Below are 24,018 nucleotides of genomic sequence, written 5' to 3'. Positions count from 1 at the left end.
CCTGGGGAAAGATGTGCGGATTCTTCGCAGATCGCCTGAAGGTGAAAATGCCAGGTGGCTTCTCTAAAGCAAAAGGCCAGATTCACTCAGTAACCATGCCAGCCTCAAAGTTCTTATGGCAAAAAGAAAAGAACCAGGGTAAAAAAACAAAACAACAACAACAACAATAACAAAAACCCAAAAACCACAATGCTTCCTCTCCAGCAACAGTATATATGATCTACTTCAGCATCCCGATCTTTGAATACTTATGATGATGTCCAATCCCCAGCAGTCATTCTCTGTACTAAAACCTGTTATGCGACAGCCCCTGAAATGCCTTTATTTCAGACACACAACTCTGTCTCAGGCGGTTATAATATTTAGGGTAACCTGTGACTACAGAAAAATGAGGAAAGAGCCAGACGGGGCCCCTTCTGGACCTTTACCAAGGTTCCACTGCTGCCCTTGGCATTGTCCCTATAACCTGCAGACCATAAAGCAAACACCTTCCTGTCCCACTATCACATGGGCCCTTCCTCACACCGGGGCTCAGGGCTCGGGGCTGGCAGCTGGAAAGCCCATGCTGTCCTTACAGTGTCCAGATGTGTCCTCTGGTGCTTGGCACGGTCACTGGAGTTACTGAACGCCTTCTCGCAGCCTGGGTGCTGGCACAAATAGGGCTTCTCGCCTGTGTGGCTCCGCAAGTGAATCTTGAGATTCTCAAGCCTTGAAAAGGCCTTCTTGCAACCTTCAAACTGCAAAAAGAAAACAAGTTTCAACTGTTGAGAAGGAGCTTGACTGTTTGGGTCTGGGGGGACAGGAAAGAAAAAAAAAAAAAAAGGTCCTTAGTGTGTATTTAGCCAAAACCAAAACACAAAAATAATAAAATAAAATGAAATCCAAACAGTAACAAATATTCTAAAAATATCCCCATATTTATGTGAACTGCATTTTTCCACACCAGATCTGGGTCCCAACCTGATTTCTGTGATTACTTATGTCAGAGAAAATTTGCTGTGAACCATCTGGCTCAGTTAATAAAAATACAGTAATGCGTGTCTTAAAGATTTATGAAAAAATTAACACACTTTTCCATTTCCAAATTGGTCTAAATGGAAGGAACCAGGAAGGAAGAAACTTTTGACAACTAATAAACTAACAACGACAACAAAAAATCAAAGTGAAGTATGAGAATAAAGGTGAGCAGCGGATCCCAGAGTCCAAGATGGAAACAGCGTGTTTCCGTGGAATCGTTAACGATCGTAGCTTCCCGAACAATCTTACGGAGTTTTTCAACTCCCCCAAAGAATGACTCCGTTAACGTCCACTGTGGAGCCAAGCCTCATGAGATGGTGTCTTTTTAGCATGCTTTTAAAAAGCAGAACTGGAACACAATTCATTTCAGTGCTGGGCACGTTTTCCAAAGAGTGATCGTTTTGCTTATTTTTGTTTTTCTAAGAAATGTTGTTACCTAGCTCATGAAGAGAGGAACTGAAAGTGAAGGGCTGAGGATTTCAAGAAATGCTTTACTGGTTTGTCAATAATATTTATTGATGGCACTATTCATTTCATGTCTTCTGTGGGTCAAATAACAGCTGTTATGTAAGAGGCTCACAGTGAGTCCAGTCCTGAAGTGGCCATCTAGTAAACAGAACGTGGAAGAGAAAGCCTGTAAACGAAGCCTGAGTGTGAGGTGGGCATACCCCCTCGGACTCGCTCTTCACTGCCAAGCCCTAGAATGCTGATGCCGCTTTGACAATTTGAATCCCATTTGAGTCCCCGCTGCAAAGGAAACGTAGAAACATGGAAAAGGTACCAGAACAAAGCCGGGTAGGTTTCGAGCCATCAAGAAACCTCATTTCTTAGAGAGGAACATGGGACGATAGGGGGAAGGACAGAATAGGAGTAAAGGAGGTAACTTTAAGAGGGTTTCCATTCAAAGCCAGCAGGTATTAATTAACCTTACCATAAGACATTTTATAAAATTCCTCGGTTCTCTCACTTATCGTGAGAGATGATGGAGTGCGGGGTACATTGTTTAGGAAGGGATGACCCAGGGCTGGCCAGGCTCTGGCTATCTGAGATTTCATCTTTAAGTGAAGGATGAACTGAGGAGAAAGGATAATCAGACATGTCATAACTCCATCTATTGAAGTCGTCCAGATTTTGCGTGCTGGAGTATTTTAAGAAATTTATGAAAGTTGCACTTACGCTTGATTGAGAGTTATACATGTTTCACAGACATATGTTGGTTTATTTCAATTTTGATATTTTGCTTAAAATAATTTTGGTGTTTTCCTGATTTCGATTTCACATAAAAATAAATTTAGCCTGAACAGAAGAGGATTTGCTGATGAAGCCACTGCTTTTTGAACAGAGTGAAAGGCATATGATGATACGCTGCTTGGGACAGACAGAGGAGCTAAGTGGCTTATCTCTGCAGGTTTTCGAGTGGGTCTCAAATCTGAGAATAAAGGGGCTCAATGTTGACCCCCCAATTCATGGCTAAGAGGCCTCTCCCGACCAAACCTCTGTTTTTAAGGTCCTCTCCGAATGACAACTCAGAGCAAAGTGCTGGAGCTCAGCCGATCTGCCGTGGGAGTCAGCCGGTGGGCCCTACCGGGGTCTGAGATGAGCTTGTGGTCTTGGACCCCTCAAGCCTGTAGTCCAGTCCTAGCAAGGCTCTTTTGTAGGAGAGATGCTGTTCCAGGACCAGCTCCAGGGTGCAGACCCAGACCCGGGGAGGCCCCAGCCTCCACCCTGTGGTCCAGTCGTCCCAGACACTGGTCAGAGAGAAGGCTACGTTGTCGAGGCACCAACATGGGGGTTGGAGAACCCCTTTAGAACAGGTGAATGAGGTTTCCCCAAGCACCAGACAAACAAGACACTTCCCCCTCCCCGATCTACTGCAGAGTGATTAGGGCGATATCAAACACGTCCTAGAACTAAATCAAACCGTCCACCTGATGGCACATAAACTGGATGTCAGACTGGTGTTTCCATGCTCTCTCCTGCTAAATGTCCAGCAAAATGTCCAGTTAAAATCAACCAATACGCTATTATTACTATTAACGGGGGCAGTGACCGAAGACTAAGCGGCTTGTGGCATTCGGAGCGAATGAGTGAAGAGTGACCTGCATCTCAGAACATCCTGACCATGTTTAAAGAGCAAAGACGGAAGAAACTATGAGTGCCTAGACTGAAAATGACAACCACAAGATTATCTACAAAACCCTGAAAATCCAGCTGGTCTCAGATGTCTCCTTGGCAGCAAGAAAGGCTGGAAGGTAACAGTGTCTGTGGTACCTGCACTAGCATTGGAGTATTTTTAGGGGAAAAGATTAACAGTGAAGGGGTTTGACCCTACTGGGTTGTGTGAATAAAGGCAAGAGAAGGGCAACTTCTTGGACTCAGGGGCTCATAATATATACCACCCACCCGTTCCTGCTGAAAAAGTTCACCTGAAACCGTGAACCCCAAACCAGTAGAGTCAGGCACCGAGAGGTCGACAAGTGCCTCCTTGGGGGGCCTAGCACCCAACGCATCATGGCCGGTTGGCCTGATGATTGAACACCTGATTGAACTTGCCACACCAATAATTCTCCAGAAGAGGAAGGAGGTGCCGTTCGTTTGTCTAATGGTGTCTGGATGAGACTTGAAAGCAAACCATTTTGTAATGAATCATTATCACTCATTATGGGAATAACCCTGTAATTCAACACAAGAATTTCCTTTCCCTCAGGGCAATTCTACCCCTAGATTTATAAATTCAGTTAAATGCAAATGAATTAAAAATAAACTAACATTTAGATAGAACTATAAAAGACTGTTACAGAATACTCCAAAACTGGATGCTTTGGGTGTCTGGGCAAATGGATGCCTTTTTCCTTATTATTATGTTGTTATTCCTTTTTGTTTTTTTCATGTTTTCTAAATCTTTAATGAGTGAGTTTCACATTGTGAATGAACATCTACACCTAGGAAAGCAAGGACCACAAAAAGACTGTTTCCTTGGGTAGCCAAATGCTTTCCTATCAGGTTTCCTAAAGTACAACGTCCATCCTGAGACCTAAGGTCCAAAGTGTCACCTGCCTGCTTGGGTCACTGTCACCAAGCAAGCCTTACACTAGACTTGACCAACAGACTACTCTCAGGTCCTCTCCCTTCCAGACTGGCTGGCGGGCTGGTAGAACCAGACCACCAAGCCCGAGGTTCCATGGTTCAAGGCAGCATGCAAAAAGAGAAAAACAAACTCTGAGAATCCAAGGGGGTTAGCAGAAGGAGGAAACACAGAATGCAAAAGAAAGACAAATACACGATGGTAATGTGGGAGGGAGGGAGTGGGGGTGGGGCAGGGGTCTGATATATGCTAGTTAATGACACGTAAATAACCTTCTTTCTTTGTCCCCAGCAAACACTGGGCAAGCCCTCTGAGCAGGGTACTATGTGTTAGGCACTGGGAGGAGGAATATGAATGAAACTCAAACTTCACTCCTGGGAAGAAGGAAGCAGCCACTTACATACTGATGAACCTTGAGCAGGGATTCTCAGAGAGGCGCTGCAGGAACCAGCAGCATCCCAAGGCCTTGAGAGTCTGCCAGAAATCCCGGAATTCCCAGCCCCACCCAGACGTACGGAATAGAACCCCGGGCGGGGTGGGGGGCAGCCACCTGAGTGTTGATAAGCCCTCCAGGAGATTCTGACACTCTATCCTACCCATGAATGCCGTTCACATCCTAACCACCGTCGATTTGCTTCAAATCTCCTGACAGAAGTAAACCGTCTTGCAGGATTCACCCACTTCTCACTGGGGCCGAGAGCTCTGCGAACCAGCAATAGCCCTGGCCTGGAAACATCTCTGTTGTGGAAGGAAGGCCAGGTTCTCTCTAGTCACCCGGCAAATGGCACAAAATTTCAGAATGCCGGTCTCGTACTAGAAATTCTTTCAAATTCCTGACTTTTGAATCTGCTGCCAGGCAGATACCTGGTTCTGAAAGAGGTTATTGCCTACGGGTTCCCTCAGTAGCCTCCTGACCAGCGCAACTTTCTGGTTTCTAGCAGCCCTTGCATTCCCCTGTTGAGAGAAAGCATCGTTTCCCATTTGCACATTTCGGTGACTTTACAGAGCGTGGAAGAACAATGCAAGAAACTGGAAGTGACAGATCTTTAAATCTCATGGGTTTTGGAAATACTGCATCGCGTGAAGCCTCACTCTGAGAAAAATCTCTAACTCTGAGGCCGTTTTCAAGTAACAAACTTTAATTAAAAAGTATAAATTGCCTCAAACCCAGAGAACCTGAGCTTACGCCACTTTGCTAATTTAGGAGATTATTTCATATTTAAAGGATCACAACTGGACTGTAATCACCATCCATATATACTGGCTTGATTACAGATTGTTGACATTAAGTGGTATTAAGATGACCTTTGAAATATTACTTTCCCTTTCTATTAGAGGCTTTTGTGTAAGGTTTTGAAAATGAAAGGCTCATTAGACACCATTAAAATAGGATTTATTCCATATGTGTAACCAATAATCAAGTCGAATATTACTCCCTCCCCTAATCAGCTACTTAAAGTACTAAGAAGCCCAGTTCATACTCAAAGCCGTAATAACAGCAAACCTTTCCTGATCAGATTTCTATACCATCACTAATGTCAACAAAATCCAAAAAGAGAGGAGTCTAGGATGCTGGCAAGGTTTTCTAAAATATACATTTGATTTCAATTAAGGCGCAGTGTTTATGACCCTTGGAGGTATATGCTTTTACAATTTCATCAGTCAAAACCAATTAATCCCATTAGTGACGGCTGCTGCTATGATGTGTGGGCAGCTCCAGAAACGGACCCATGAATTATGGCTAGTTTACATCTTCCCCTTATGGCTCAAAGACAACAATGGTGAAAGGCATTGGCGGAAAGGTCAGCAAATATTTCTAATGCCATGGATACAGTCAAGGTGACTTCCACGGTAAGACCAAGAGTTCAAGTCCACTCGAATCATGGACATACCTGTAAAAGGTGTAAATGAGAGAGAGGGGCCGAAGCTGGAGCGGAGGAGGCGAGAAATCTGAAGGAGGCGAGAAATCTGCATCCAGTATTCAGCCAAGCTTTACCAGTTTCCTTCTGGGACAGCGCGCCCCAGCTCAAGCAGGAGTCACTAGCCACCCAGGCATCTTGTTAAAATGCAGATTCTGATTCCTAGGGTGTGGACTGACGCTCCAGGTAGATCTCCTGGGTGATACTTCTAAATGCTGAATGTTCCAAGATTACCCTTTGAGAAACCCAGTTCTAGGGATCGTTAGACTGCCCTGAGCTTAACGGGATTTTTTTTTTTTTAAAGACAAGAGAAAATAAACAAAAGAACTGGGGCAAGAATAAAGAAAGGGACAGCTTTTGATGAACCAAACTGTGGCAGCCTCATCCTTCAAAGTGTGGAAGAGTAAAATCTAATTTTAAAATTTAGGGTGGGAAGATAACAGAAAGTGTTGTCTGGGGAAAAAAAAAAAAGAAGCAGAAGAAGAAAAGTCAGAAAAAAAAGGGAGGGGGGAGAAAGATACAAAATGGAAAGACGGCGGAGGCCCACGGGGCCGTGTGATTTTGTTTCTCCTGCCTCTGTCCTCCGTGCCTGGACACACGCCTGGCCTCGCCGCGGCCCTGTGGTCTCTGTGCCCCGCGCCTTCTTATTAGCCCCGGACGCTCTCGCAAATTCTTAATATTGACAGCACACCAGTCTGCAGCTAGTGTGACATGAAGGGAGAAGAGGGAAATAATTCAAATGTTTTGAGGCTTTTTCAAGGTATCTGGTTCACGCATTCACTACACTGAGAAATGGGGAATTTCTTCCCCTCGGTGTTTCCTGCAGACTGCTAATTCTGGGGCGAGGACGCGGAAGAGGCCTCCCGTGTGCTCGCTTCGTGATTTTCCTCATGTTTTCCGTCTAATCACCTTCTTATCTGTAATGGGACAACTACTTAACCGACAGAAAAGGGATTTCCGTGTTTCCTTTTGGCTGCCGAAAGGTAATAATATCTGACGTTAAGAGTTTTTCAAAGGTTCCACCCAGAGGCACAGGGGCCTCCCTGGGAAACGGTCTGAAGTCTTGGTAGGGTGAGCCCTGCTTCCTTCGAGAATTCTCTGGACGTCAGAGAGAGCGGGGCGCCCCGGACTGATTTTCCAAAGATTCCAAAGATCTACATCGACGTGTACTTGCACCTCCTGAGACAGCCTCCCAAGTTTCCCTGCCGGTGGGTCTGGATCCGGCAGCAAGACGGGAGAAGGCGCTTCACACCCGGGGGTCCTGAGCCACCCTTTCCGTGGGCCACTCATCTGGAGTTCTGAAGTGACCTACGGGACTCATGTATCCAGATCTTCTGGAACCATTACAAGTTTTGTAGAATTAATATAAAACCCTTTCTGTAATGTTTTCCTAACCCGTAATAAAGGGATCCCAGTTACTGTGGTTTTTTTCCCTGTTATTCTGATGTACACAACGAATCTATTAACTAGCTCATAAATGCAACTTCCCGGCTTCTTGCGCCTCTTGGTTTTGATTAAGAAATGTGTCTAAAACAAAGTTTTACCCAAATGGGCACTACGCATGTATTTCTTGCTGGCTTAAGGCAAGTCGTTGCTTCCTAACATTGTGGGCTATAGGCAGGAGTCGATCCTCAAAAGGGTCCTTACTCTGCAAGAGGTGGCAAAGCGAATGAGGGTCCAGCTTAGAAAACAAAAATGGAAAGCGATGTTTTCGAGAAGCCACATGACCATGTAGGGGGAAGTATGTTGTTTCTGTGCCAACATTTGAACCATATTAAATTTTTATGGAAATTATCAAGTGTCTGGTTTGTAACGCTTGAAACTTGCTGGGGACAAGTGGGACCTCATCCCACTGTATTTGCAATCAGAAAGCGAATATACCCCACAGTGCGACACGGGTATTGAAGTCAGATCATATGGCCCTCTCCAGTTAGTCAACAAATATAAGGTATCATATGTTACTCATGTTGTGTCCGTACAACGCCAGAAAACTATAATCTCAAGCAAATAATTATTCTGTGAGCGGGCAAATAATGAACAAGGTTGTCTGGCGTGGTTTAAAATTTTTTTTTTTTTTCAACGTTTATTTTATTTTTTTTGGGACAGAGAGAGACAGAGCATGAACGGGGGAGGGACAGAGAGAGAGGGAGACACAGAATCGGAAACAGGCTCCAGGCTCCGAGCCATCAGCCCAGAGCCCGACGCGGGGCTCGAACTCACGGACCGTGAGATCGTGACCTGGCTGAAGTCGGACGCTTAACCGACTGCGCCACCCAGGCGCCCTGTCTGGCGTGGTTTAAATAGAATAATAAGTAAGTTGCCTGAGCCTGCTGTTATTATTAGCATTGATTTCGTGCAATCTGCAAATACATATCCACTAGAGCATGTATGTTTCGCAGGCTGACAGTCAGATCTCAGTAAATGCGGTATGATTACACATCAGTAGAGCAAATATATTTAGGGCCTGTAATTGGTCCTGCGTAAATGTACCTGAAAGAGATCAAATTACTTAATTTTCTTTGTATCTGTGTTTCTGATCTCCACATGTCATATATGATTCCACACACATGGACCCACACAAGCACCACAGAGTATCAAAAAAGCAACATTCAGATGTTGTGCGACTCTGTATTAACGAAGACACTCGTTCCAAATCTTTCAGTGCCAGTCTGTATACCAAAGTGACCAAGCCCCTGCTCCTCAAAGGCACTGGGAAATTCGGAGTTTCTTGCACATGCGGTACTAACTAGGCTCTGCGGATGATACAACAGAATCATCAGGCCCTATGCTGCCTTCTCTGCCTTCACAGGGCGTTCCAGGAGACAGACGTATTGCAGAGTAAATCTGGGACCTGACCCAGCCCGCTCCGACACCCCCCACATTATTTTCTATGTACTAAACTAAGGAAACTGACAGGTGAGAGAATCCACTTTTGGATTTTAGACATTATTTTTCACTTTTTTTTTTTTTTTTTAATGTCAGAAACATTCCCTAAAACTCGTTTTTCTAAAAGGTCGCTCGAGTTTCAGGTCTTTCAGGACAGAGAGGGATAGACGAAGTAAAAGGCAACTAAATTAAGCAAAAGGAAGGGGAAGGGGAAGGGGAGAAACAGAAACGGGAAGAAAGGCTGAGCGCATGCGCGGTGAGGCCCACTCCCCCTCTCTGTCCCCCACCCCGGGCGGCCAGCCAGGCCAGCTGCGGTTCCTTAATGAAGCAGCATGCTCCTTTCTGTGTCGGCCTCTGCATGTGCTAGTCCCCGTAAGTGGTGACATACGACTGACCCTCTAGCCTGGAGTCACCTCCTCTGTGACACCTTCCTTTATGCTTTCAGCAAGGCCCAAAAGGTCGCTCCCCACACGCCCACCAGGCCTCGCCCGCTGCCCTGCCAACACGCGGCCCTACGCTAATTGGAGGAGTGTGTGTCTCCCCCCGCTAGGCCGTGAGCTTTACGAGGACAAGGGCCTGAGTTTTAGCACTGGGTACAGTGCTTGGCATGTACTCAAGTGACTGCAGATTATTTGCTAAATAAATGCCGAACGAAATGGAGAGAATGAACTCTTTGTAAAAAAAAAAAAAAAAAAAAAAAAAACAACCCAAAAAACCAAAAAACCAAAAAACAACCATATTGATTTCCTAGACTTCCCTGTGTAGTAAAGCTCATTAAGGCCTTCTAATTAGGTAGGGCCAGTTAGCTTTCATGGTGACGTCAAATAATCAACATCGCAAAAGCTATAAAAACGTATTTGTGGGTTCTGCCAGATTTGAAAGTTCTATACGACTACTGTAAAATATCGATGTAATTATTTTGCTATCTAACCATGTGGGGAAACAATACTAATACCAATACCCACATGGGGTTGTACCTTTTTATTTTTTCGTGGACGCGATGCACTGACCTCTTTATTAATGTTCTGAGAAATATGCAGCAACACTGGCGAAGTGAGCGAGCAGTTTTCCTACCACACCCTTTTCCAAACTTAAGCTAAACGTACACAGACCCGTTGGGAACACGTTATTAGCAATAATTCGAGGCACATAAATGTGTGCCTTCTTCATACATAAAGGAAAAGAAACTGTTTTAAATTGCCCTTTAAAAGCTGAGCTAATATGCTCTCAAATATGCCAGGAAAGAGCCTCTCATCAGGGCTTCTCATGCAAAGAAACAAGATCTTTGGGACCGTGCCCTGAGTTGCCCTGAGTCAAGTATGCCCAAAGAGCAGGTCAAGTAATTTTGCATGACGCCCTGCCCCTGCCCACCACCCGACAGCTCTCCGGGTGGGAGGCAGACGCCGCCACCCCATATGATCCCAGGTGACAAGGACGCCGAGCTCCAGAGCTCTCTGTGTTCAGAGTTCGGGGGCCATAGCAAGGCCTTGGCTCTGCCTTTCCCTTTGGCAGTGGACTGGCTCCCCTGTAATCGTCTTTGACTGCAAAGATGAGAAACGCCACCGCTTGCCTTCAGTTCTATTAAGAATTGGCATGCTTCGTTTAACAGAGCTAAGCAATATATTTATTTACTATGGTGTTTCCCAAAATGATTGCTGAATTCTGTCATCTTTTGACTGAGAAACTGTTTGCGGGTTGCAACAGAATGTATGCTAACATACATACAGCAACACAAACCTCCAAGACAAACTGTTTAAGTCAATTTGCTATCATATAAGCACATAGGTGCAAATATGTGCATATGCACTTGTGGGTACAGCCATGGGCACACACTTTAACACTTACACACATAGCCCACACAGATTCTGTAATAAATGTGTGTGTTTAAGATCTGTGTGCAGGGGTGTAGAGGCAAGCATGAATTTGCCAAGAGAGAAAAGGAAATTCACACACGAAGAGAATAATTTACCATAAATTGGCCCACACGGAGTCTATTCCAAAAAACAGAGTGCAAGATGCCAAATTTTTAATGGCTCTTACTATTCTAGATCTGGCCCTGACAAGCTTTGGAAGAGATACAAGTGGGCAGGAAAGATGGGATTAAAAAATTATATCTTAAGCCTTTTCACTTTCAAATGTAAAATTTCCACCACCATGACAGGGGGAAAGAGAGTGATAGGGATATTTTCCTGACACTGTGCTTTTCTCAACAAAAAGCCGTCGATTTTCATTATGCACCGCTTAAATATAAATTCTGTACTTGCTAAAAGTCATCTGTGTCTGGCTGCTTAAAAAAAGCAGCAGATATGGAAATAACGGAACTCAAACCTTAGCCCCAGCAGCCATTACAAAGGTGCGAGCTCAGCGTGACTCTCATGGCAGCGCCAGGGTCCTCGGACTGACAACCTTTTGTGACAACCCGCACTGTTTCATCAGAGCCACTCACTCGCCTGCTTCCAAAACGCATCACTTCCAGTTTTCTTCCTTTCACAGCTGAGCTTGTCCACGTGGCCGTCCCTGCACACACCTGACTGGCACATAGCAGGTACCAAGGGCTTCGTGCCTTCAGCTTGCTCTTCTCCTTCCTTGCTCTGACTGCAAATTACCTATCGCCGCTCTGAGCCCTTCCTCCCCTCGGTTGTTGAGAAAATCGCTCTCACGCCTTGCCCCTTCTTCATTATCCCTTGGTTCACCCATGGGCAAGCAGTTGTCACTCGGTCTGTTTGCCCTTTCCAATCATGACCGTTTAGGTTTTGCGACCCACAGGACATCCAATCGCTGTATGCATACCCTGAGTTTTAAGATCCCTGTAATTCTTAAGAAAATACTCTGGCTGAGAATCATAATCCTAATTCCCTTGACTTCGCTATTTCACTTAACACCATTTCTACCCTCTCTCTTTGGAACTTGATTCCATCGATCACAAGAATGACAGGTCTACATAAAATTCCACCTAAAACTGTCAAGCCTGCGTAGGATGTGGACCATCTCAGGTGTATTCACTTGATGAGAATACTGGCCTATTATTCGGAATAGTTAGCCTTTTCGTTAAATTTAAACTTCCATGGTTTCTCACACTGCGAACAGTTACAAAAAGATGAGTGAAACATGTTCCGTCTAAGACACGTTTCTTCCTTTATTTCATCTCCCTGATTGTCTTATGGAGCCAGTAATCCTGACATGAAAGAATTTGGCACACAGTAAGTTCTCCAAAAATAGTTAGCCATTATCATTATCATCGTCTTTTAGGCGACCACATTTTCTCCCTCTTTTACAAGTGAAGGAAGGGAGTTAAGGCCAGAAAGGTTGAGTGGCTTGAGAAAGTTGCACAGCTGAACATGACCTTCTGGCTCAATTATTTAACCCACTCTTTCCTCCATGTAACTCCAAGGGAATGTCACTTTTCAAAAGGTCAAGGAGAGAAGGAAAGAAACGTGTCTTGGAAGGAATGCAAACACATTTTTTTTTCTTTTGTTTCCTCACGAAGTGAAAAATAGTAATAGTTTAAAGTTACTGCAGCGAATAGGGTCAACCCTCCTAAATTATACCAATCACTCTCACCAAAGTCTGAGCACAGAGCGAACCATCAGTGATGACTGAAAAGTACCGTAAGCCTTATGTTCTTGGTTCTGATCTTCTTTTGTGAGACGTGACATGAAACACTCAACCTGAGCATTCTACAACGACCTCAAGGGTGCAAACAATGAAATACCTTACAACGTAAATGCTTGCTCATTTCATCCAGTGAAGGGGTCCCCGTATTTACCACCAATTTATCGACGGGGACAAGGATCTGTTGAAGTGCTTCTAATTCCATCTGGAGCAAAATTCCTCAAGAAGGAGGAAATAGCTCATTTTACTGTTTTCCTCGGCGGTACAGAAGAATCCTGCGTCACACCGGAACCCGTGTCACGTGAGAAGGCACGCGGCTGTCAGCTGTTAAACCTGGCCTAGGCCTCTCCTCTGAGCTCCAGGCCTACCGCCTGGTCAGCATCACCATGCTGATGGCTCGCAGACACCCCAAAGTAAATTCCAACAGTGACCTTTCCCAAAACGGAGTCTTTAGTCCCTGCTCCCCATTCACCCAGCAGCGTAGGCCCAGAGTCTGGACATAATCCTTGACACATTCCTCTTTCCCAGACCCACGTGTACTCTCTAAGTCCTCAGAAGTATCTCTCAAACATGCCTATTCTCTCCATCGACATGTGACCTCCCTGATCTAAGCCACCCTCTCCCACGTGGTCTACTTTAATATGTTCCTGACAGGTCCACCCGTTTCCCTCTCCCCCCACCCCCATCTAGTCTCCACACTGCTACCAGAGTTCTCTGCTAGAAACCGGAAATCTTAGGGTGTTGCTCTCCTGTGGTACAGTCTTCAGCCTACGGTCTCCTACCTCGTCCTCTTCGCCGCGCCCTCCTTCCCTCTCATCCCTCTGCTCCATCCACACTGGTCTTGCAGTTCCTCAAAGGTGCCATGACCTTTCTCACCGCAGGGCATTTGCACGTGCTATTTCCTTTGCCTAGAAAACGTTTTCTTCCTATTTGCCTGCTTAAATCCTCATCTTTTACAGTTTAGCTGAAATATCCCTTTTTCAGGAAAGCATTCTCTGTCCCCAAGCTTAGGTTTAGTCTCCTTCTTCTAGAACATCCTCACGGAAGGTGAGCCCCTTCAAGACAGGGGCCAGCCCGGGCCTCTTCATGATGTACGAGTGTGCACACTGAGCTCTCAATGCAGATTTGTCGATTAATGGACAAATAAGTTATTCTATATTGAAATGCAAGTTATTTACATTCTAATGTTTCTTTCCCTCCCTCCCTCCCTTTCTCTTTTTTAGAACTACGTTTCTAGGGCTTAAAATCTACTCAGAAAAACTGTACACTCATAAGCACGGGGCTTGTTCTAACAAACAATGGGGAATACTAAAAGATGAGTAGAACTCAACAGACCCTCAGGTCTGGAGGAAAAAAGAAATATTTGTGAAGCCCTCTATAATTTCTAAGTGCTATATGAAATGCAAATGTTTTCTAGATTCCAACTGCACACACAGAAATATCTCAACTCATTTTGACAAAGTTATTCACCAGGGAGATGAATAAATAGCTTCACTAAATACATATGGTGCAATTATACCCAGCAATAAGTGACAATAGGTCTTGCTTTATAGTGATCTAAAAATTCAAAGCCCAATTCTTTCAGCTGCTCAGTAAATAATACTGAAAAGACGTGGTGGTAAAGCAACTGAAGAACAGACTGTATTAGTAAACGCTAATGATCTCTTTATGATCGTCAGAGCCACTTCTCTTTCTTCCGAGGGAAGGAAAGCTTCTCGTAAATTAAGAAGAAAAAAAAAAAATAGACATCCACGAGCTACAGCCAAGAACAAAATGAAAGCAGGGAGTCCTTCTTTTGATCTTTCAAAAGTAGTATTTAGTTAAAGAATGTATGCTGTACTACAGAAAAACATGACCAGAAACATGAGTGTTTGGGACCTGAAAAATACAGTCGTTGGCAGCTGGCCTTTAAAAAATACATTTATAAGATAAGAGGAAGAAGAAGAAGAAGAAGAAGAAGAAGAAGAAGAAGAAGAAGAAGAAGAAGAGAAGAAGGAGGAGGAGGGGGGGAGGAGGGGGACAAGGAGAAGGGGGAGGGGGAAGAAGAAGAAGAAAAAATGTATTTGTCTCCATAGCTCCAAAATTCAGGGCAAACTGACACTGACTTTAATGAAAGGGGTCAGTTTCAGACTTCTTTTTAGAACGCAGAAGCCTTGCAAGTAATTGGTGTAATTAGCAGGTTAGATATGCAAATCCAATTCAAACTTGAAATGTCTGAGATGGAAAAGCGACATCAACAGGAAAGAGAGAAGGAAGGAGGGAAGGAGGGGAGGAAGCATGAGGCCCGCACCCTCGTCCCTCGGGACAACCTGAGGTCAGCCGAAGCCACAGTTGAGACAGAGGAGGGCCCTGCGGGGCACTTGAAGACAAGAGGGGGAGAGGGTCCACCCAGACGGAGAGAATTTGGAGAATGACAATCATCAAGATCCCTCACTACTGCCCTATTTAGAGCTCTTGTTTGCATGCTCTCTGAACTTGTGGTATTTATTATTTTTCTAATTTGAGCAAACCATGTAAGCTTTTTGGCACCTCAAAAAAACAAAATCATATGGCCAATAAAAATGTTTATTCAAGGGGGAAAGAGTTAGCTTAACAGCATTGGTGTCCTACTTTACTGGCCATCTGACTGCTGGGAGTTGGTGGTCGGCCTTGCTGCCCTTCTGCCTGTCTGGGGTCCATTGGGTTGAGCCCCCCCGCCCCCCGTACCGCCCCCCCCTGCCGGAACCAGGAGCCTCCAGAGGGCAGCACCCCCTGCAGGGGATCCCATGGCACTCTCTGATCTGGATCGGACCACAAGCTCACCCAACTTGAACTTTCTTTGCACGCTGTGTATTTCCTTCATAATGATTTACTCGTATGTCATTCAATAAACATTTCAGGGATCATCCGTGTAATGTCTGCCTCCCGCGTTCTGCATCTGTCTTGTCTATACCCCTCTGCTTCCAGAGCCTAGCGTAGTCCCCGGAGCCCGCCGGGTGCTCAGCGAATGAAAATGACAAAATCTGGGACTGATGTGTAATATGAGGTCAGACCATCCAAATGGCAAAGCTATTCTGCATCATCCTTGAGTGAGTGATCAAAAATCAATGATCTGAAGTTGTCAAGTAATTATCCTGCGGTGACAATGAGTAAGGCTGGAAACAAGCACATAATAAGTGTTATCGAGGACAGTGCTTCTCAGACTTTAATGCGCACACAAATCTCCTGAGATAATCACTCACAAATCTCTGACTGGGTAGGTCGGGGTTGGGACCTGAGGGTCTACTCACCTAAAAAAAGCAAGCAAGCAAGCAAACAAACAAACAAAAACCAAAAAACAACTGCTGCTTATCCTCAGGCCATGCTTTAGAAGGTCAGGTCCCAGGAGGCCGAAGGGACAACCCAAACACAGCCTTTCCTCCCTGTGAAATCTTACTTAGTTTGCCTTAAAAAGCTCCACACTGTGATCCTTGTTCATGTAGTTCCTGGTTTAGATACTCACACAGATGTCTGTTTGGAAGGGAAGAAGGATCACCGTTTCTTGGTTTTCTCTGGGACCTGGGATCTGCACTACGTAGGTTCTCTGGTGAATTCTGCATCTTGCTAGAAAAGTAACCATGTCTTTACTATTCCGGTGGAAGTTTCAGTCGTGTCAAGGGAATGTGGCCAGAGAAAAAAAATCAACTTGGGTTTTTCTAGAGAGCATTCTTTTTTATGATAAACGATTTCGAGACTATTTGCCTTTTTTTTTAGTTCTTTGGAGAAATTAGCGCATATACACCACTTAGGTGTTTCTAAAACACAGAGGGTCCTTTTTATCAGGATTTCTTGCCATTTCCGTGATCAAGGTGACACGGATCATTTTTCAAGTTGCTAAGTCATTGTGAAAGCCTGAAATGGGCTGATGGTTATTGATACTTTGATCTTTTACACCAACTTCCCTATCTTAATATTCAGTGACTTCTTCATGAAGTGATAGAGTTTGGGCCGTTCCCCCAAACAGTGACATAATAACGTAGATATTTTCTGCAGGAAATGTCTGAACATGTCTTCGTAAACACGGTCTCGCTCCACACCGCGATGCAAACAGCTGAACCATATTCATTCTTCTATGGATTAAAGATAAATAGTTTGAAATATGTTTCTGATAACAGTTCTTCTGTTAGCACTCGATGTGGCTCTCCTGGAGGAGTCCTGCCAATGGTAATTAAATTTGTTCATTATGTATATGCCTCGCCTACCTCCAGCATCACACGCGCACAGGCACTTGCTGAGAAGTCAAAATGTGGCTTTATGTCTGTAGTACACCCATCAACATATCAAAATCCAAATTTAGAATCCTAATTCACAATACCATTTTTTTCCCCTTTTTTCTCCTCCTCACTTGGAGTAAATTAAATTCAGTCTTTGTTGGAAGGAAATGTAAAATGTGTTTCACACATACATTTAACACTAATCTGTTCTCCCTACCTTAATTATGCTTTGAATTTCTGTGGGATCTGATATTCCAGGGACTCAATTTACTTTGATAAATATTCATTGATTCTCCTCCCCCCCATCTCCATGAGTGCTGCTAAACATCATCCTCCATTTTGCATTTGGAGAAACTGAGGCACCAAGGAGGAATCTCAGGGTTGCCACTTACCACAACCGTAGAGCTGGAAATGTGACTTAGAAGCCCCCTCTGACAAAGGGGCAACCCTCCCGCCAAGTTGAGAAATAGCAGGACAATGTTCCAGGATTAAACCAGAGGTAGCCTGCTCATATTCTAGGCACAGCCATGTTCCTATTTTTTCTTTTCCCTCGTACAAAGTGCAAGAACAGAATAGCTGCCCTGTGGTTAAAGAGAAATGATTACAGAAAAGAACAGTTGGAGAAAACAAGGCAAAAGTACTTGGATTTTAGTCAGTGGGAGTCCATCACAGTAACTAATGGGCTGAGAATGTTTCTATTTTTTCACCAAGTGATCCATATGCAAATTTCCTGCAGCATTCAATATGCACTGCCAAGCTCAGTAAATGTTTTCTATTCTTTTCTGCTTAGCTCTCTCAGCTTTTTCCAATTAGGCCCTGTTTATTTAGAAAAAAAAAGAAAATGTCTAAAGAAAGGATTAAGCTCTGCATCTTATGGAAAAAGAATGAATATCAGAAATTCTTTCAGGATCTAGAGGATGCATTCTTTACGCATCCTCCCCACTGGGATGGGTAATGAGAATAAAGTAAGAGGAGGATGAAGCTTTTTACTCCATTTGGTTTGTTCAGCTGAAAACATGCCTTTGACTCTCTGGAATTAAATCCAAAATTCATGACAATTCAGACAATGGTGCACACGGACTAAGCCTGTGGGCAAAAATAAATAAATAAAAGAGAGATGGGGAAGCTCAAAAGGACCCACCTGGAGAGCAGAAGTTCCACAAAAGCAGAAGAATTCACTATGGGAGGAGGGGACGAGGGGACAGGCTGTGGGGGGAGGAAACACACAAGGCTGATGCCAGCAGCTGCTTAGGTGAAGGTGACCCAGGAAGCAGCACTGTGAGTCCCAGGGATGACTCAGAAAACATGGCCCCCCAGGGGTGGGGGAGGGAGCGTCGCGAGTGGAAGTCCGGTCTTTCCATCCTGGATCACGACACTGGTGAAGACAGGTGGCGTTCTGCCTGGCTCTCTCAGGATTGAAAATGAAAGTGAAAGGCCATTTTGTGCTTAAAAAAAAAAAAGGCAGTTCCATCAAAGTTTATCAATAAAACCTCTGCACTTGAATTTCCTGGAAGACACAGGGTTTGAGGTGTCATGGCGCCTGAGAATTTCTGCTACTGAGAAGGGCCTGCTTCAAAGGGCCGTTGTGAAACTCAAAGAGATAACATATATACAATATTTTTACAAACTTAAAAGCATCGTACCAATGAAAGAGGGCTCATGAGCAGTGGCTGTGGCTGGCATTAGATTAAAGAACAGGAAGTACCCAAGATGCCTCTGGGATCTCAGAACAGAGCCTTACCAAACATGGTCATGAAGAGTTAAGTATAAAAAAAAAAAAAAAAAGCCAAAATGTCAGATCATTTAATCTCCCAGCATTTAGAGATTCAAGAGCCAAAGGAAAAAAAAAATTGATAAATTATATTTAAGGACTAACTGGTCACCTGGTGACTGAATAATATATCTAGTTCTTCAAAAATCCCTATGTTGAGTTTGGTTGCTTAAGAGGTAGAACATAAAAAAGCAAAATCTAGGGACGCCTGGCTGGCTCAGTGGGTGGGATGTGTGACCCTTGATCTCCAGGTCATGAGCTGCAGCCCCACATTGGGTGTAAAGCTTCCTTCAAAAACAAAATGCGGGGGGGGGGGGGGGGGGGGTTGCCTGGGTGGCTCAGTCAGTTGGGCATCCCACTGCGGCTCAGGTCATGATCTCACAGCTTGTGAGTTCGAGCCCCGAGTCCGACTCTGCTGATAGCTCAGGGCCTAGAGCCTGTTTCAGATTCTGTGCCTCTCTCTCTCTGTGTTCCTCCCCTGCTTGCACCCTGTCTCTCTCTCTCTCTCTCTCTCTCTCTCAAAAATAAATAAGGATTTTTAAAAAATTTAATAAATAAAAGGAGAATCTAGGGAAAGGAAGGTGTCAATATAATCAGCAAGAGAAAATTTAAGTTTCCCTTTAATTGTAGTTAGGGGAAGACCTGGAATGCAGTACACAAACAAGTGGTTAGGGCCATTCCGTGGTCTGCTCTGCCCATGAATATTTCCTACTACAATCTATATTCTCTGGATTTAGGAAAAACAAAAAAAAGAAGGAGGAGAAGAAGAACAAGAAGAAGAGAAAAAAGACTTCCAACTCTGGCCATACCACCTGCTTACACTGTCCATGAAAAAAAAATCTTGTGGTTAACATTACCCAAAAGTCATTTATAAAAGTTAAATTCTATTCTTCACTGCAGCAGTTGAAAGAAAAAGAAATCACCTCCAATAGCTTTCTAAATTTTATTTTTAAGTTTCAAGACACACAGCAATGCTCTCAAATTTCAATTCCTTAAATCGCGAGCTTAGAGAAAAATAAACCAAACAAAAGCCTGCCAAAAATCCAGGCGAACTATTAAAATGTTACGAGCAAGTGCCCTGGGTTTGAGACTATAGTTGGTATCCAAATCAACAGAAATGTCCTGGACAGAAGCCTTCAGATCACCATGGAACAGGCTTTGATGCCCTTTGTCTAATTCTGTGGAGACCCAACCCTCAAGCGGAATATTTTTGGCCCATCAAATAAAGGCCTTTCCCAGAAAGCCAGAGGGCTTGGAGACATCATTCTGATTCTCAGCCCATTCTTAAGTAACTCGACACACTGGATCTGGCTTCTAGCTTTAGGATGCACCAAAAGACATTACGTGGAGGGGTTTTTTGTTTTGTTTTTTTTTCTTTCTTATTTTTTTCTTTTGATCCCATGGACCCATTATACTCTTTTCTTCTTTGATTACCAAACTGGCTTCTGCCTTCGGCCAACTCTGAATAAACCCCCAAAGAGTCATTCTGTTACAGGAACAGCCTTGCACACGAGAGGGCTGACCATGCTTGAACAACTCTGGATGGATATTTAGTCTTTGGCTGGCTGTTTTCCCTGCAGTATCGCTGAAACCATCGGAGCTCCCCCCACCCCCAAAAAAGGGAAGAGTTCTGCCTCACCTCTCAGGCACACCAATAACAGGAACAATCTACCCGTGCAGGCTCGAGCTGATTAAGCCCCCGCATCTTCCCTGGCAAATTGTCTAAAAACTCCATCCTGAGAACCCGCCCTGGAGCTCAGCATGGCTTATGCAGCTGGAGCTAAAACCTGAAAACCCTCTACTGGGCCTCCAAGCCCCCCTGCCTCCCACCGTGCTACGGAATGGGAAGAAAATCTCCAAGTGGCTCCGTATCTGCGGGTCTCGTTCCTCCTTTGAAGGTGTGGCCTAGGGGTCTCAAATGGAAAAGCAGGATAAAATCGTCCGCAAGCGGTGGGTTTGGAGTCCTCGCCGGAGCGTTTTACGCTGCCCACACGCCAAACCTGTTCTTGTTTATGCACTAATCAATGTATTTGGACTGAATAACACTTCTCCAGTTTGGCGGCCTTGCCAATTAATGTCTTTGCCTCCACCTTTATAATTAGCACATCTAAAAGAACACTGTAAGAGTTGCTATCGAGGTGGCTCTGAGACTGCGTGTGCGGGAGAAACAAAGGCCCAACCACATGGAGTTCCAGACGAGCCCCGAGACGCAATGCGTGTACTGTGGATATGTGAACCAAGAGACTTCTGGAACCGCCCTAAGGATATACCACCGGGGCGGCACTGACACAGAGAATGAGATCCTCACCCCAGAGGAAACACGGGAAGAATGGTGATTTTAAATAGAAACCATTTATAAAACCTTACTGCTAGGCACCCAGAGATACTACCATTCTGGAAAACACACCAAGAAATCTCAGCACCAGCAGACGTCTTGGTGAAGTTTCTTCAACGCTCACCCCCAGTCTGGCTCAGGTGCCCATAGAGGAAAGTTTCTTAGCGTGTTTCCTTTTGTCTTCAAAATTCAGTGTTGACGTCCCCCCGCACGGGTCCACGCAAAGGCTCACGCGGTAGATGCTACGAGACCGCGCACGACGTCCCGTGTGAAAGGCCCATGCTGCAAGGGCAGCCCTCCCCACCCCGGCAATGGGAAATGAAGGGCCAAAGGGATCAGACCTTTGGTGCTGGAATATTCTGTGGTGGGAAATGTTATCATCCTCCTGAAGTTCTTCATAAAGGGCTGATTGGCAGTGGAGGGCTCTGACTGCTCCATTGCCCCCAAGTCCCTGGTTTTCCACAGCAATGTTGCACAACGCTGCCTTCCGTTCTCTCAGTTCCCTGAAAACGTGTTTTGCAGGTCAATCTCTGCCGTGCACAACCACCAAGCCCTCAAGTGAACACGGTTCAGAAGAGTCTTCCTAAACCTCCATGCACTTCCCCCCCCCCCCACCCTGCCCCGCAGGGCTTCCTGAAGCCCTTCCTGATGTGGATGTGTCTACACGGCCCCACATTCTTCCCATTCCACTCCGCCAGCCCAGGAGCTCTTGGTTGAGCTTCTCTTAAGCGCAGGGCCCAGGCCTGCATGCCATGGAATCTTTCATTTGATGAGCAGGGTAGGGCTCTGACTCTGGGCTGCGGGCCATAGGCTCGCAGCACGTGCACATGAGTGGGGCTGGGGTCCTTGCCCTCAGAGAGCTCACCCACTATTTGGTTAGGTGGGCACGGGAACAAAAAGAGGCAACACGATGGCATATAATGAAAGACAGACACGGGGGCATGATTCTGGGATGACACCATCCAGGAAGCGACTTCGGAGATGGGTGTCAAAGTACGAATAGGAGTTCAGGGTGTCTAGTAGGTGCTTTGGGATATCCGGGCAGAAGAGATATCACCGGCAAAGACCTAGAGGCGGGAAATCAGACAACGTGCTGTGGGACCTGGCCTTGAGAGAGCAGCAAGAAGCCTTTGGTGGTTCAAAACAGAGTCAGAGGTCCAGGACAGGCTGTGGTAAGGGCTGTGGGAAAGCCTTGAGCCCCACTCTGCACTGGGTACATTGCTTCGTTTTCAGTAGGCACTCGATCAATACAGGTTTTACCGTGAAAAGCAGAACACGAATCTTCCCTGACTAAAACGCTCCACTGGTTTCCTACTCAGAGTAAGATCCGAATTTCTCTCCACAACTGGACAGCAAGGCCATGGGATCTGGTGGCTGACACGTCCCTGGCCCACATCCTCACAAACACTCTATCTGCCTCTTCTGAAGACACACAAAGCCCTTCCCGCCTCACAGTCTTTTCCATGCCATGTCTCCTGGCCTCCAACCTCTTCCCAGGAATGGCCTCCATCCCTTCCGAGGAACGGTTATGTCTTCTCAGGTCTCAACACCATTAACCCCTCCTCCAGGATGTATTCCCTGACCACGTTCTCTTGGGTAGCTTAACTGCTGCAATGAATGGAACTGCATGCCCCCCAAACTCCATGTTGGAATCCTGACCCCCAGCTCCTCAGAATGAAACTTTATTTGAAGACAGGGTCTTTACAGAGGTAATCGAATCAGTGAGAGATCACTGGGAGGAGGTGAGGGGGGAAGGCTGATCCAATACAACTGATATCCTCATAGAAAGGGGGGGGAAGCTGAACATAGAGACTCACATGGAGGGAAGACCAAGTAAAAATACAGGGAGAGGGCGGCCATGTGTAAACCCAGGTGAGAGGCTTGGAACAGATTCTTCCCCCACAGCTCTCAAAAGGAATTAATCCTGACGACGCTTGGATTTCAGACTTGCAGCCTCCAGAAATGTGAGGCAACACACTTCTGACAACACATTTCTGTTATTTAAGCCACTCAATCGGTGACACTTTGCTATGGCAGCCCTAGCAAATGAATCCATCTGCCACATCCATAGGACTTGCCGCCATCTTGTGGAATCATACGGCTTATTGATTTGTGTATCGCCATATCTGCCCCTTACAATGCAGGCTGTGCGCAGCCAGGGGTCTTCTCTTGCTTTGTTCATCCTATTCCCTGACACCCAGAATGGCCCCAACACACAGCAGTTTCACAATAAATTTCTTGTTGCTTAAGTTAGTGAGTAGGTTGTGTTTGGGCGGGCTGTCATTGCCAGTCTATGACAGCACGCGCTATACTGAACTGAAGCTTATTTAAAGGGCCTCCCCATCCCGGGCAGGAGAGCTGAGCCCGCACTGTACCCGCAGGACCTGCCAACGGGGATGGCAGCATCATCCGCTGGTGCCTTTACAAAAATTCTCATCTTGCTCTTTGCCCAAGCGCTTTGTACGAACATAGTTTGAAAGATCCAGTTGTTTCTTTCCATGTCCCGATGTCCCGCCAAACCAAATTCAACTGATTGAAATATAGCCTGCTGATGCTTTTGTAAAGCTGAAGAAGGAGGTGGCAACCTTCCACCCCTTAGCTGAATGGTGTAATTGGCCTGCCATAGAGAATTGGGGAATTTTAACACATTCCCCATTTGGCTGAGCTCACCAATTATTCCCCAGTTGCTATCAGAGCCACAGACTTTTCTTCTTTGGGATCATTAGGCTTGTCAAAACTAATTTGTCACCACAACTGCTGACCCTCATTGCTCTGACAGCAGCACAAGCATCACCCTAAACAGGCTCTTGCATTACGAGAAAGTAAATGGTTCATCAGAACTCACCGGGTGCCTGCCGTATGGCTTTAATGGCCTTTTGACCCCAGAAGATGTGGAAACTATCCCACAAGTGGCCAGGTCTCAAGGTCTGCATATTAATCACTTTGTTGTTACTATATATATATATATATATATATATATATATATATATATAATGAGTAGATGCTTGGAATACAGACTCAAATCTGCTATGTGGCAAAAAATATGCTATTCTTGGGCTCGAACAAAACCCGAATACATTCCACGTTCTCTCCACTGCAACCACCCGACGGAAGTCAGGTGGAATTAAACATGCCATAAATCATGGATCCCTAATAAGCCA

General features: G+C 45.2%; 1 protein-coding gene across 6 annotated transcripts in view; it reads right to left on the bottom strand.

Moving 5' to 3' along the window:
• GLIS3 (GLIS family zinc finger 3) overlaps nt 1-24,018 on the bottom strand; it is a 540,949-nt gene that overhangs the window by 97,720 nt on the left and 419,211 nt on the right. For all 6 annotated transcript variants that reach the window (XM_042913531.1, XM_042913532.1, XM_042913530.1 and 3 more), the window contains one exon: nt 576-737. In XM_042913531.1, the coding sequence (XP_042769465.1) occupies nt 576-737 (162 nt within the window). The remainder of the gene's footprint in view (nt 1-575; nt 738-24,018) is intronic.

The sequence above is a fragment of the Panthera leo genome, chromosome D4, assembly GCF_018350215.1.
Source record: "Panthera leo isolate Ple1 chromosome D4, P.leo_Ple1_pat1.1, whole genome shotgun sequence".
Taxonomy (NCBI): Eukaryota; Metazoa; Chordata; class Mammalia; order Carnivora; family Felidae; genus Panthera; species Panthera leo.
This window is presented reverse-complemented; position numbering and strand designations above follow the sequence as displayed.